Source organism: Spodoptera frugiperda, chromosome 25 (genome assembly GCF_023101765.2).
Source record: "Spodoptera frugiperda isolate SF20-4 chromosome 25, AGI-APGP_CSIRO_Sfru_2.0, whole genome shotgun sequence".
Classification (NCBI taxonomy): domain Eukaryota; kingdom Metazoa; phylum Arthropoda; class Insecta; order Lepidoptera; family Noctuidae; genus Spodoptera; species Spodoptera frugiperda.
The window spans coordinates 17,045,556-17,059,559 of NC_064236.1; the positions used below are offsets into that span (position 1 = coordinate 17,045,556).

The window sequence follows — 14,004 nt, forward strand, 5'->3', positions numbered from 1 at the left end:
AGTTAGCCGCCTCCCCGGAGATCGTGCGGTACCCACGGAGCATCCGAATGGCCATGACCTTCTGGGATGAAACCAGCGCGCGAGCTGGTCGTCGCCTTAGATTTGGCACCCACATCGGGGCCCCATAGAGGGCCATGAACCGCACAATCCCCGCGTACAACCTCCGGCAGGAGGCGTTTGGTCCACCGAGCTTGGGTAGGAGCCGCTTTAGGGCAGCCCTCGTCCGTTCCAATTTGGGAGCCAAACGTCGGAAATGTTCCTCGAATTTCCACCGACTGTCGAGGACGAGTCCCAGGTACTTCATCGTCACCTTGATGCCGATGGAAGCCCCCTCCTGCCATGATCTGGAACCCACCTGGAGGTGGCGCGTTCCCGCGGCTATAAAAACACATGGCCTCGGACTTATGAAGCGCCACCTCGAGTCCCAGCTGCCGGACCGTAACGACTATCGCAACCGCTCTCGTCATCAAGTCGGCCGCCACCTGGTGCGACCTCCCGCTTGCTAGCACTAGCGTATCATCGGCGTAGCAAACCACGCTGACGCCGCTCGGGAGGTCGGTGCGCAGCACCCAGTCATAGCCTATGTTCCACAGAAGCGGTCCCAGGACCGATCCCTGTGGAACACCGCGCGACCTCTCTCGCCGGTTCCACTCACCTCGGTGACCGGGGTAGATGACGGATCTGTCCGTCAGATAAGCCTCGACTTTACGACGGACCCAGGTTTTACCCTGGAACACAATGTTATTTAACGAGCTTGCGTGGCGTATTGATCTTAGATATTATATCTTCGCAGCATAGCTACGTAGCACAACTCCGGTAGAAAAGCACCCTATGGGTTTAACAGCCCTCCCTCCCTCTCGCCTCACCCAAGGCGGAAGAAGTCATTGATGATATTTGTCCTTCAGAAAAAAGGTTTGTTATACCTTTATGTTTGTGTGTCAACCTACGTTGACCTTAGGTAATACGTACATATCATTCGTATGACTAGCGGTCGCACTATGGCCTCCGACACATCAGCTGTCTGGACTAAGCACTCCAAGTGCATCTTATCATCCTGTCTGGTTAAGTTTTCTAAGACCAACTCAGCCTGAACCCGGTTATAAGTTGTGAATATAGTGGAATCTGTTACAGCGCCATCACGTCGCCAATAGATTTCAGTCTCAGTATTTCCTGCAAAGTGAATAGGATCAATTTGATATTGACACAGAAAATTAAAAAAAAGTGGACAAGCCGAGTGTATGAATCAAGGGTTTGATTCCCAAGTTGAACAAAGTATTAGTCAGCGTTTTCGGCTTTACAATAAAAAACTCTTCTTCAATGGTAGCACACAGGAGTCTTGGAGGCAATAGGCTCAGCTAGCTCCTATTACATGGGACTCATAAAATAACTGGTATAGGTTTATAGTACACTGTACAGTGTACCCACTAGTGGGTGTATACTTATATGTGGTATTGCATGCAGAAATGTGCACTTCTGCATACCATTTCGGAAATGAAGGGCGTGATGATATAAAAAATACACACGCAGTCTCATGCTGCACATACAAGATTGTGTGAATTAACAAGTGTATTGAATTTTTTCAAAACATACAATGTACACACTCTTGTCTGTTACGTTATATTTATACGTTTAGATAGATATAGTATAGCTTGGACCAGAATAGTGTGCAATGATACATACTCCTCTCCACATCGCAGGTTATGTTCATGTCGCTGCCGATGTTTACTGGGCCTACGGTAATTCTGCGAAATTCCTCGCCATTCACGTATATAGTAGGCGTATCCGGGGCATCTGCGGAATATAACATCAAATTAGATATTGTATACTATGTGATAGAGTTGAGACTTCTAACCCGTTAAGGCTGAGTTCTACATCTAATTTTATCGACAAAAGTCGGGGGTCGAAGGGGTCGAATGCCCTCCCCCTAAAAGTTATGGCTATTTTAATATTTTTTTTACTTTTTTTGATATCAAAGGTTGTATGCGTCGTAGAAAGAAAAAAAAACGACAAACGGTAGCTAACAATCTTGGCTAACTAATTCATTACTTTTTTCATATGTTTGATAATGTTTTGGTGAGAAAAAAAATCATTTGTGAATTATTTTTACCGAAAAAATCACTATTTTTCAATATTTTCAATTAGGGGTTCAACCTCCATATTATTTTTTTTGTCGATAAAATTAGATGTAGTACTCAGCCTTAACGGGTTAGAAGTCCCACGCCTATCACATTGTATACCTACTATATATATTAACACATAAATAGGACACGAACTCACAGCTGTCGACTAATCGGATTATTGTAATTGACATTCTTAGACAAATTGTAAAATACAAAAATAAATAAATGTACATTTTCACCAAAACTAAAAGTACGTACGTTGAGGACTTGTTTCACAATATCTGAATAGCCGCTATGTATCAGATAACTTTGAATTAAGAACATACCGTGTTTGTATGCACTATCTGTCACATTATCGGGCACTTGTATGAATGTGGTGCAATAACGCTAAAATATTCCGCTGTCTATAAAGAGCTAAAGATTTTTTAATCATAGCCTATTTCATCAAGATTTATTTGAGATCTTTTTTGGAAGCCTGTGGTTGTTTTACTTTTTAATTTATAGGGTAAAGGTCTCAGCACACATATGGGATCGGAAAGGGATCGTCACCGTATCGCCTCAAGCCGTTCAGAATGGTTTGTATTAAACTCCCTACTGCAACGCACACTAATCGGAATAGTAACGTAATCGCCTCGCCTCGGAACAGGCTCCGAACTTGAATTCCCGCGCTTACGGCTCATCGTCCCCGCGCTTACGTTTCTCCGTCCCCGCGCTTACGTCTCTCCGTACCCGCGCTTACGTCTCTCCGTACCCGAGCTCACATCTCTTCGTCCACCCTTTCCCCTTTGACCTCCCGCGACGGGACGGCGAGGCGTAAGCGCGGTGTCGCCTAGCCGTAGCCGAGTTGACGTACAGGCGCTGCTGATACGCTTTCGTTACGTGCATACGGTAGGTTGACGCCTGGTTGACAGCGAGGCAAAAGGCGTTACGGTTACGATCCCTTTCCGATCCCATATGTGTGCTGAGACCTTAAGTTGGTATCTAAAGGGTGTCCCAACAAAAACGCAAGATTTACATTTGGCGGCATTCGAAGTGTCATTGTTTGACATTTGAACACGTGTTATTGTTTGTTAGTATAAGGTACGAGGTTAGTAAAAATGGAGCGCTACATGATTGAAAATGAGGCAGGTCAAGCGCTAACAGAAAATGGTGTTCGGTATCGTAAAATGATAACCAGTATTTTCGTGCCTCGAATTGAAGAAATGAATGTAGAGGGTATGTGGTTTCAACAAGATGGCGCCACATGTCATATAGCTGCATCAAACAATTGAATTGATGCATCAGTCATTTCTCGGTCGTGTTATTTCACGTTTTGGAGACCAGAATTGGCCGCCTAGATCATGTGATTTATCACCATTAGACTTTTTTCTTTGGGGTTTCTTAAAGTCGACGGTTTATGCGAATAAGTCGACGACGACTCAAGCCTTAAAAAAGGAAATTGGACGCTGTATTAATGAAATACCACAGCATTTACGCAAAACGGTCATTGAAAATTTCATTAAAAGATCGCGTATGTGCCAGCAAAGCTGCGGCGGCCATCTGCCCGATGTATTGTTCCATAGATAACCTTATCCTCTCTACTTTACGATATAATAAAGCATTCCCGATTTTTTTTAAATATCTGCTTTTTATTTGAAATTTAAATCTTTCGTTCTTGTTGGGACACCCTTTATATATTAATACGTGAGGAAAATGCTTTGGACCCCTTTTTAATTGCGTTAAATAGAAAATTGCGTGGACGCAGGAGCATACAATTTGGTACACTTATAGTTTATGTGTAAGAGAAGTGCAGAACGCTAACGTTTTTCAATAAATATGTTAATAAAGTACATTAAATCAATAAATAAAACATTACACACACTACCATGCATAGTATCTGTTTGTATCTGACAAAACGTCCCCTATATGAATAGAGTTTTCCGTTTCATGATGCGCCAAAATATATTAATTTGAATTTGACAAAACTAATAAGCAATCCTTGAACATATATTAAGTATATTATGTGGTATCGTAAACTAAATCATATATGTATTAAGTGGTCGAATTTCGACCACTAGTAAAAATAAATATTCACTTAAATACTAAACTTAATACTTACCGACAACTCGCAACTGAATTATGTGATCAATTAGCTTCGACTCGGAGTATATACGGCACCGGTAAAGGCCCTCATCCTGATTGGATACTTTCTTAATGATTAAGTTCGTCGGGTCCCTGCATAAACCAGGGTCGCATGAGGTCTCATAAATATTTTCTGGGTTCGGCCAACTAAAAAAAATTAACACGGCTAAAACAGTTATAGCAGCCATAATTCTAAATAATAATAATCATATAAGCCCAAAGATGTCCACAGCTGAACTAAAGCCAAGAATCCAGAAAAGTTCAATACCAATCAGAGAGCAGTATGTTATTTTACGTATTTCAAAGATGCGTATACAGGGTGTCCTTGAAGTCGACGTCCAATAGGCACCAGATAATCGGCAAGGTTCCAATTGCTATCAGAAAAATATAAAAATAAATCCAGGTCCTACAGTTTTTAAATTACAGTTACTTTTGTGTAATCCACGATAAAGTACGCCCTGTGCCAGTCTTTTGACTCTTAGTGCTACAAATATTTATTTTTTCGTCTGTAGTCTCCCTTACATTATCCTGTATAGTGCTTTAGTAATATGGAATCATAAATTCTTAGCCAACTGCTTTAGATTCGAAAACATTGTCAGTTTTTTTTATATTTTTCTAATAACAGTTGGAACCTTGCCGATTATCTGGTGCCTATTGGACGTCGATTTCAGGGACATTCTGTATTTAAAAGGGGAGGTCTCACAAATGCGACCAATTGTGACAAGGACGGGGGAGGGGGTTAAAAATCATGAAATTCGTGTGACGTAATTAATGGATGGCCCCTTATTTTATAAAACCGTATGACGTCGGAAATTGATAAGTTTTCGAAAATGTGGAAGTAAAATATTACAATTTATTTATTTAAAGAGGTTTATGCACAAGTACACAAAGCAACAGTAATAAGTATACACCCAACATAACTATAACTATGCAATACCTTTACATGTGTGGGTAATTTTATAATAATGTGCATAAAACAAACGTAATAGCCAAACATCTATTACGCACACAGTTTCATCATGCATATGTTACGGTAAATCTGATTAATTGAAAATTATTAATAATTTTACAAAATTATTAATAATAACCACACGTTTTGGTAAATGTGAATAATCGATCGGAATTTATTACTTTTAGTAGTGATTATTAATAATTCACGACACATATTGGTGAAAGTAATAAAATAAATATAAACCCAATGTTTTTTGACCAGCATGTATTTAGTTATATAATATTAAACACCCTCTTACGATTATATTAATTAGAGATCACACACACAAGGTTACTTGCACTTGCTTTAAACCGAAAGGACAACAAATTCACATATTCTGAACTAGAATATTAAATAGTGCCCTTCTACATTTATCTGGGCTCGCTGTCGTTGCAGCGGTAAGTCCTGTGTGTAAGTCCCTGTTTGAGGAGTGTCTAGAGAGGCGCCACGGCCTCTTCACCTACCGCCTGACGCAGGTGCTTACCGGACATGGGAGTTTGGGTAGGTCCCTGTTTCTGATTGGGCGGGAGGAAAAGCACGGGTGTCATCACTGCGAGGACCACCCGGAGGACACGGAACAATTATTGTTTCATTAACAAACTAAAAGCAATAATCAACAATCATATTTGGTTTGCCTGTAAATCTTCTGTAGCACCTATAAGTATTACCATAGAATTAAACAAATATTTGTTGTGCAAGTACAATATATTGCCGTTTAAATTGAAATAAAAATAACATCTTGACCACTTATTACATTTATCACTACTAGGGTAAAATTATTAATAATAACCGACAAATGTGATTAATTTATCACTTTTACCTCGAGTTTCGGTAATTATTAATAATAGTAGATAATTATTAATAATTTTCAATTATTCACTCTTACCGTAACACATACACTTATACTAAATATCATTTTAGTGAGGGTATACGCATTAAATTAATAATGAAATATAAATAAAAACAAGGGTAAACATAAAAACAATACGTAACAAACATTGAATAAATCAAATAAGGAACGATCGAGTTACAAAAATTATACCCATATAAATATAATATCTTCTCATCGTTTTTTATGTTATTGAATCAGATACGATATTTAGATTGCAACTTCAATTGTACGTAGGGCGTAATGGTTATCGCTTGCGGATAAAGTAATGAGACGCCGGTTCGATCCCAGCATCGCGATCTTTTTGTAATATTTTTTAAACATTATTGAATGCAAATTTTCTAATATTTCAATACCTAAATAAAAATTTACAATGTTTGAGGCAACCACGGAACTCTCAGGTTATTTTATTTGGCCCGTTTATGAAGTAACTACCGACAATCCGCAATATTTTTCTCAAACACCCCACATTATAAAAAGTTTGTATTCTTAGTTGTCAGTCTACGAGAATTTATTAATAATTATCCACAACTCATAGTCATGTTTAACTTAATTTATATCTATCCATACAAAGTTAAAGTTAAACATATAAACATAACATAGTCGTTGTTTTGCGGAAGAAGAACACATAAATTATTTGATATTGTAAAGCGATTAAGAATATTGGTGAGTAACAGTTAGACATTATTTTGATATTCTTTACCTATACAAATTACTATTTCAATTTTATTCTTTGTTCTTCACTTTTTATGATTATCTATTATTTGCCTTTTATGTTTATAAATAAATTAATTTAACTCAAGTTATTTATAAGTCTATATAACAACCTAAGTATCTAAATATATAAGGTTATTTTTATCATATAGACCAAAATTATTATTATATAATTGACTCTTTTATTTTGTATCCACAGAGGGGAAACAAGAAATGCAGTTATGGGTCGGCTGATATGGATATTCTGGAAACATGGGATATAGTATCACGCTAACGACGCGAAATAAGTAAATCCAGAGATGAATTCTTCGTCTAGCCACCACGGCATTGTGCCCGAACGCAAGGTTGATTCGGATTACTTCCAATGCTTTCTTCTCCACACGCGTAACAACGCGCGCCTATGCTGCAATCTGTGATATCACCTTCGTTCTGCTGTTTTACATTGCAGCAAGTCAGCGCTGAACATAACAATTACAAATCTATAATAGCTCATCGATGAAACAAAACCAATTACAATCTGCTAGGTTGATCTTAATTTAGAAAACAATGTTGTAATTCTACTAAATAATACATTTGATCATTTGGATAAAGGTAAAATATAATGGTGTAAAAATGTGTGCGGCCTAATAGGTGTGATTATAGTGAACGAATTACATTAACTAGTGGAATGATAAGTGTATCAGTTGAATTTATTTTACTTAGTAATTGTAAACCTTATTTATACAGACATAACATTCATAATTGTTTAGCAATGTGAACAAAAACAAATTTTAGTAATAACTGAATACACACGTTGTCGCAATTTGATTTTTTGTCTATTACTAGTCGAAAGTATAAAGGAGACGGTGAAGTGATGTTATTGTTATGCTGTTGGAAATTGTCATAATTTCTTTCCATTTAACATGTTGATTCATTTCACCACTCGTTTTAGCCTAATTAAATTTAAATAGCTATAGACTGTGAATGTTAAACGTGTCTGTATTAAATCATTGCACTACGATATTTTTTCATCCAAAATTTTCATGTTTTTTTACTTATTGGATATAATAAATAACACATAAATCTATATATTAATACGTGAAGCAAAAACTTTGTAACAGTTTTTACGAAAATTGCGCGGACGTAGGAGCATACAATTTGGTACACTTATAGTTTATGTGTAGGAGAATTGCGGAACGTTAATATTTTTCAAAAATAATGCTTATAAAGTACATTAAATCAATAAATAAAACATTACACACACATGCATAGTATCTGATCGTATTTGACAAAACGTCAAAATCGATAGACATTGCGATGGTATTCTCACGTCTCATATGAAAAGAGGTTTCTAATTGAAGGAGGTTTGGTTATTCATGATGCGCCGGAATATATTAATTTGAATTTTACAAAACTAATAGCAATTCGTTAAATACAAATTATCCTTGAACGTATGTTAAGTGGTATTGTAAATTAAATCGTATATGGTCGAATTTCGACCACTAGGCGACCACTAGTAAAATTAAATATCACAATTATTTTGAAAATCTTTTTTATTTAGGTATCCTAGTCGATACGGAGTAAACATGTTAAACGATGTTTTTAAATGAATATTCACAAATATTACTTTTCTCAAAAATAAAATCGCGCCAAGTCGCGTGATTAAAAAAAAAGAATATAAAAGTTTTAAGAAGCTTTTCAAAGAAACTTGTATCTTGTGTGCGTCTGTGTTTCTTCTGTCCGTGTTTCTTTTAAAGAAGGATTTGATGGTCCAGTCGATTGCGTTCAGAAAAAATATTAAAGGAACTTAAGAAAATATTATGAAAGAAAATTTTTCACTGCTGCAGAACTCCCTTAAACAGAAGAGGTATCTATAAAACCAACACTATATGTATAATGCAAAAATATAGTTAAGTAAAAAGATTACGCCTTTAAGCAAACGTTTAGGTAATAGGTATGCTATTTGCCATACAGCATATATAATAGGGTGACATAACGAAGCAATTATACAAAAAGGATAATTATGATATAACTGGATTTCCCTTTACCATAATTCGTGATTTTTTACGGGGTGCGTGAGACGTTACTTACAAACCATATCCTTCTCTGTTTTTAACCGATTTCACAAAAAGGAGGAGGTTCTCAATTTGGCCGGTATGTTATTTTTTTCTATATATGTACACCGATTACGACGAGATTTATGGACCGATTTGCGTGATTCTGATTTGTCGGCTCAACTTAGGTCCCATAGAAAGTTTCAGATTGGTTCAGTAGTTTTTATTTCATTAGCATTATATGTACTTGAACGACGTAATTTTCGCGATACTTAGTAGATTTGAACATCGATTACTTAAACAGTTCTGGTCCGATTCCTTTGCGTGATTCTGTTTTTGTTCAGTAGGGTATACTTTTATGTTGGTAATAATGCCATCTGGTGCCCATGTAATGATGAGATCCCAAGGAAATCGAGGGCATCCCTCAAAATATAAGTTTTGTATGTCATAAAACTATTCAGCCATTTATGTCTGATAATCATCATTTCATGCCAAAGAGCTGATGATGGAAGGTGAAACTCCTCGATGGTTAATAGTTCAAAGAAATTTCTTTCAAAAATATGTTTACATATGGATCTAGAAAAGTATTATTTGTGGCTATTGTGTAGACCTGCTTATAGAAGGTAAGTCTCATTAAGTTTAGATTGAGGTTTAAATATTATATAGATGTAGATAATGTTCATTCCTTTCGAGTTAAACCTTCAGTATTTACATATACCTTGTGATAGACTAGCTATCGGCAAACAAATCAACGGATGACGTCATCAATATCCTGCATCGCGCATGTGAAGTTTACTGGTTTACATGCGAATAAACATGGATAAAAAATCCCAACGAATAACAGTTGGGCAGAAAGCCCGCCAGGCATGATCATGATCACCTCGCATGGTCAGAGGATCCTCCTTGTCTTAGGGAACTTTACTCTCTGTCCCCTAAAACTTATTTAGACTAAAAAGCAAAAAATAAAATTAAAACTACATTTAAAAAACACCATTGTACTGCCTGTGTCTACCCACTGATAGTTTAGAAGTCGGTGCCACAACCTCATAACAAAATATAACTTACCGATACTACCATACACCTACATTGTATATAATGTATCTGCTTAGGTTTTAATACAGTTTAGTTATGAGGTTGTGGCACCGACTTCTAAACTAGCAGTGAGTACAAAGATAGCTATTTTTTGATTTTTAGTTTTTGGAACTCGGTTTTTTTAATCTAACATGCAGACTTGCCATAGTACAAACACGTGGCCAATCGTTCACAAATCCAATTTGAGCGTCTGATTCCAACATGGAAAATTCGTCTGTTTCCAGAGGAGGTGAAAAATAAATGACTTCACCGTTTCTAGATTTACCTATATTTTCCAATAAAATTATGAACTCGTACCTTCGGAGGTAGGTAATGATAGTACGACATAGGCAGTGCTTTTGGGTACTTGAAATAAAGTCGGTTCCGACAAAGGAAACAATACTTTCAAACTTGGAGTTAATTAAAAATAAATATTTTTTCATTACAGTTAGGTATTGGACCAAACCTGGTTGGAAGCAAAATAGAAAATACACTGCGATTAGCCGATTAGTACGTTTACAGTATAAATATTTCTAAGATTTTGTAAATTTCTCAACGATACAAGACAAACAAAGACACATAACTTTTATTTCGTGATTACGATTAGGTACCTAGGTATATCAAATAATAATTATACATATAACTATAAGACTTTTTTTGATGAAATATAAATTTAAGAGAAAAAAGTAAAAGAAGAATAAAAGAAAGTTTGATAACGTGCTTTATTGAGAGACTCAGTTCATCCACAAAGCCTCTTTTGTAATTGCACATGCTGCCATGAATTCAGCTTCCGTAGTGGATAGAGCACTCTGTTGACGTTGAGTTGCCCAAGGTACTGCAGCTCTATTCTTTATAAAAACAAATCCAGTCAAAGATCGTCGTGTACATGACTGTATCTTTAGCATAGTTAGCGTCACTATTTGATGATTGATAACACAGATCATAGTTTTGCGTTTCCTTTAAATACTTCATAATTTTCTTCACAACATTACAGTGTGTGTGGTCATAACAATTGAGATATCTCACTAGTCTGACTCCATACATTATATCAGGTCTGCTTACTATAGCCAGATGTATCAAGGAGCTAACAGCCTCTCTGTACTGTATATTCTTGTCTGGAGCAGCTGATCTCTTTGCTAGCACGGTGTGAGGATCTACTGATTTGGTAGTGCTTTCAATCCTTCTGGTTGTGTCATATATGTTCTCTTTGTATGTCTCCATATAGAAATGCAGTTTTAACATCAAATTGAATTATCTCAAAGTTATGGTGAGCAGCTTCTGAAAGTAAAACCATACCTGACCGTGGGTGAAAAGGTTTCTGAGTAGTCCAAACCTTTTTTCTGAGCACATCCTTTAGCAGATGGTCTTAACTTGTTTAGTGGACAAGATGGTAGGTTTTTAATACGGAAAACCCAATTATTTACCACTTTAAAAACCAATTATTCTTGTTCCTTGTGGTTTATCTACCAACTTTCAAGTCCAGTTTTCTTTGTGTGCCAACAACTCTTCATTAATTGATTGCTGCCACTTCCCTGCATTTTCATTATCTGTCGATATTGCCTCACTAATCCGGTCATATTACAATATTGAATTGACAAAAATTCTGACAGAGCTAAATTTTGGTGAAGGCCTTTATTTTACCATAAGAAATAAAAATTGGAAAGTGCCCATATATCCTATGATTGCTTCAAAAGTTATTCGGGGTCAAAATTTCAGGTTTTTTGAGGTTTTCTCAAAAACCGTAAGTTTTATCTAAAAATACCTCAGATCTAATTTGTAGATCACAGTCCGCAAGGCGCCAGGTGTACTGGTGGACGGACGAGATCGCGATATTGCGCGTAGCGTGCGTCGCGGTTCGTCGCCGGTACACCCGATTCGAGGAGGACGCGCTGTACCAGGCGTACCGCACGTCCAAGGAGACTCTGTGGCGGGCCATCGCCGACTCAAAGTCGCGCGCCAGGGAGGAGCTGCTTGGGTCCCTAGATCAGGATCCGTGGAGACGCCCCTACCGCTGGGCCCACTGGCAAGCGTCCATGGGCACCCCCACTAACCCAAAGCATGGAACCACAGTTGCTACAGGCGGTGGTATCAGCTCTCTTCCCTGAGCGAGCTGAGTACGTTCCCCCGGCGATTGCTCCGCCCTCAGCCACAGACTTTCCAGCTGAGGAGAGCATCGACGTCCCCGAGGTGACGCAAGTAGAGACGAGAGCGGCCGTGTTATGACTCCGGGCAAAGAACACGGCGCCCGGACCCGACGGAGTTCCTGGACGTGCTTGTTCTGCTAGAGCGTGAAGATCCCTCTCAGCTGGGTGAGAGGGATCTTCACGGCATGTCTCGAGCAGGGTCAGTTTCCCAATGTGTGGAAGTAGGGGAAGTTGGTTCTGCTCAGGAAGGAGGGGCACCCAGCGGACTCACCGTCCGCGTACCAGGCTACCAGCCCATAGTACTGCTCGACGAGGTGGGCAAACTTTTCGAGCTTATTATCGCGAATCGCCTCGTCAGCCACATGTGCAGAGACGGGCCGAACCTGAACGACAACCAGTTCGGGTTTCGTCAGAGGCGCTCCACCATAGACGCCATCAAGCGCGTGAGGACCCAGGTGGAGGAGACGCTGTCCCAGGGTAGGGTGGTGCTGGCGGTGTCTCTCATCTCCAACGCATTTAACACCCTACCCTGGAGTTGTATTAGGGAGGCGCTAAAATACCATCGCGTGCCTTCCTACCTCCGTCGCACAGAAGGGGCTTTCCTAGAGGGTAGATGCGTCATTTATCGGGGACGTGACGGTTCAGGTCGGCACCTCGTGTCTTGCGGTGTTCCACAGGGATCGGTTTTGGGACCACTCCTGTGGAACATCGGCTATGACTGGGTGCTGAGAGGCGAACTCCCGCCAGGCGCTGAATTGGCGTGCTATGCGGATGACACGCTCGTAACTGCCTGGGGGAGCTCGAACAGGGAAGCGACGTTGATAGCTACGGCTGCGGTGTTACAGGTGGTGAACCGCATCCGGCGCCTGGGCCTGGAGGTGGCCCTGAACATAGATTATAGAATACAGTAGTGCGGTACTCATATTTAATAGTACCTAATGTACTAATCGGTAGTGAAGGGGTAATTTTAATACTGCAACATTTTTGTATAATATTATTGCCACTAAAAACGTAATTTTAAATGTTTAAGTTTTTTTTTATATTTAATCAATTATTATTATCTACATCCTACTGACTTGTTGGTCGAGTGACTGCCTCGTTAGTCGAGTGGTCGCAAGTGCCTCTGCCGGACGAGGGGTCTCGGGTTCGATTTCAGTATCGGGCAAAGTATTAGACATTTCTCGGCTTTTCAAATATTTCTCAGTAGTAGTCCGGAGTATGGAATGGGCATTGTTCGTAATTTATAAAATATCGTAATTGAAAAACCATTTTGAGGAATAGACTTACTAATCATTATGGACTAATTAAAAATTTAAAATATTTATTATTTATTGATTTTTCGTTAAAATACGGTTGACCTTGCTTGTCCTTCAAATAGCGTCATAATAGGACGTACACATTAGGATCGTTGCCTCATGTTTCAAAAATTAAAAAGTTTTGAATCAGCCTACAACTGTCAAATATAAATGTCATGTCAGTTTGTTTCGGTTTTGTTTACAAAAAATACAAAGTTTCAAATTCTAAGTTTCTTCTGCATAAAGTGAAAATGGAATACAGAAAGTGCTTTGTTCCAAGTTGCAGTAGTAATTGTAAAAATAGTCCAAACAAAATCTTCGTTCGCAATAGGGAAGACTTACGATAGAAGTGGTGTCGAGAAGCTGGTGCGAAATGTTACAAAGTTTATACTATGTATATACTCACAGAAGTAATATACTCCTATGGTATTGTCAGTCCCATTATTGTCCATATCATATGTTAAATTAAGTTTTATCACAGGTTTTATTGTTTACAGCCTATATTAAGGTTATTATTATTGACAGTTCTATTCAGACAGTTATTATTGACAGTTGTACTTTTTAATGCAACCACACTATGGCACAGATACTATCGTTCTGTGCCTAATGATGACGTCACCCATATC

General features: G+C 38.4%; 1 protein-coding gene across 1 annotated transcript in view; it reads right to left on the minus strand.

The window, feature by feature from the left end:
* Positions 1 to 14,004, minus strand: part of LOC118267018 (uncharacterized) — a 92,581-nt gene that overhangs the window by 12,149 nt on the left and 66,428 nt on the right. Inside the window, exons 5-7 of the mRNA XM_050704613.1 lie at positions 4,219 to 4,388; positions 1,681 to 1,791; positions 970 to 1,170 (exon numbers count right to left, since the gene is read on the minus strand). Coding sequence (XP_050560570.1) covers positions 970 to 1,170; positions 1,681 to 1,791; positions 4,219 to 4,388 — 482 coding nt within the window. The remainder of the gene's footprint in view (positions 1 to 969; positions 1,171 to 1,680; positions 1,792 to 4,218; positions 4,389 to 14,004) is intronic.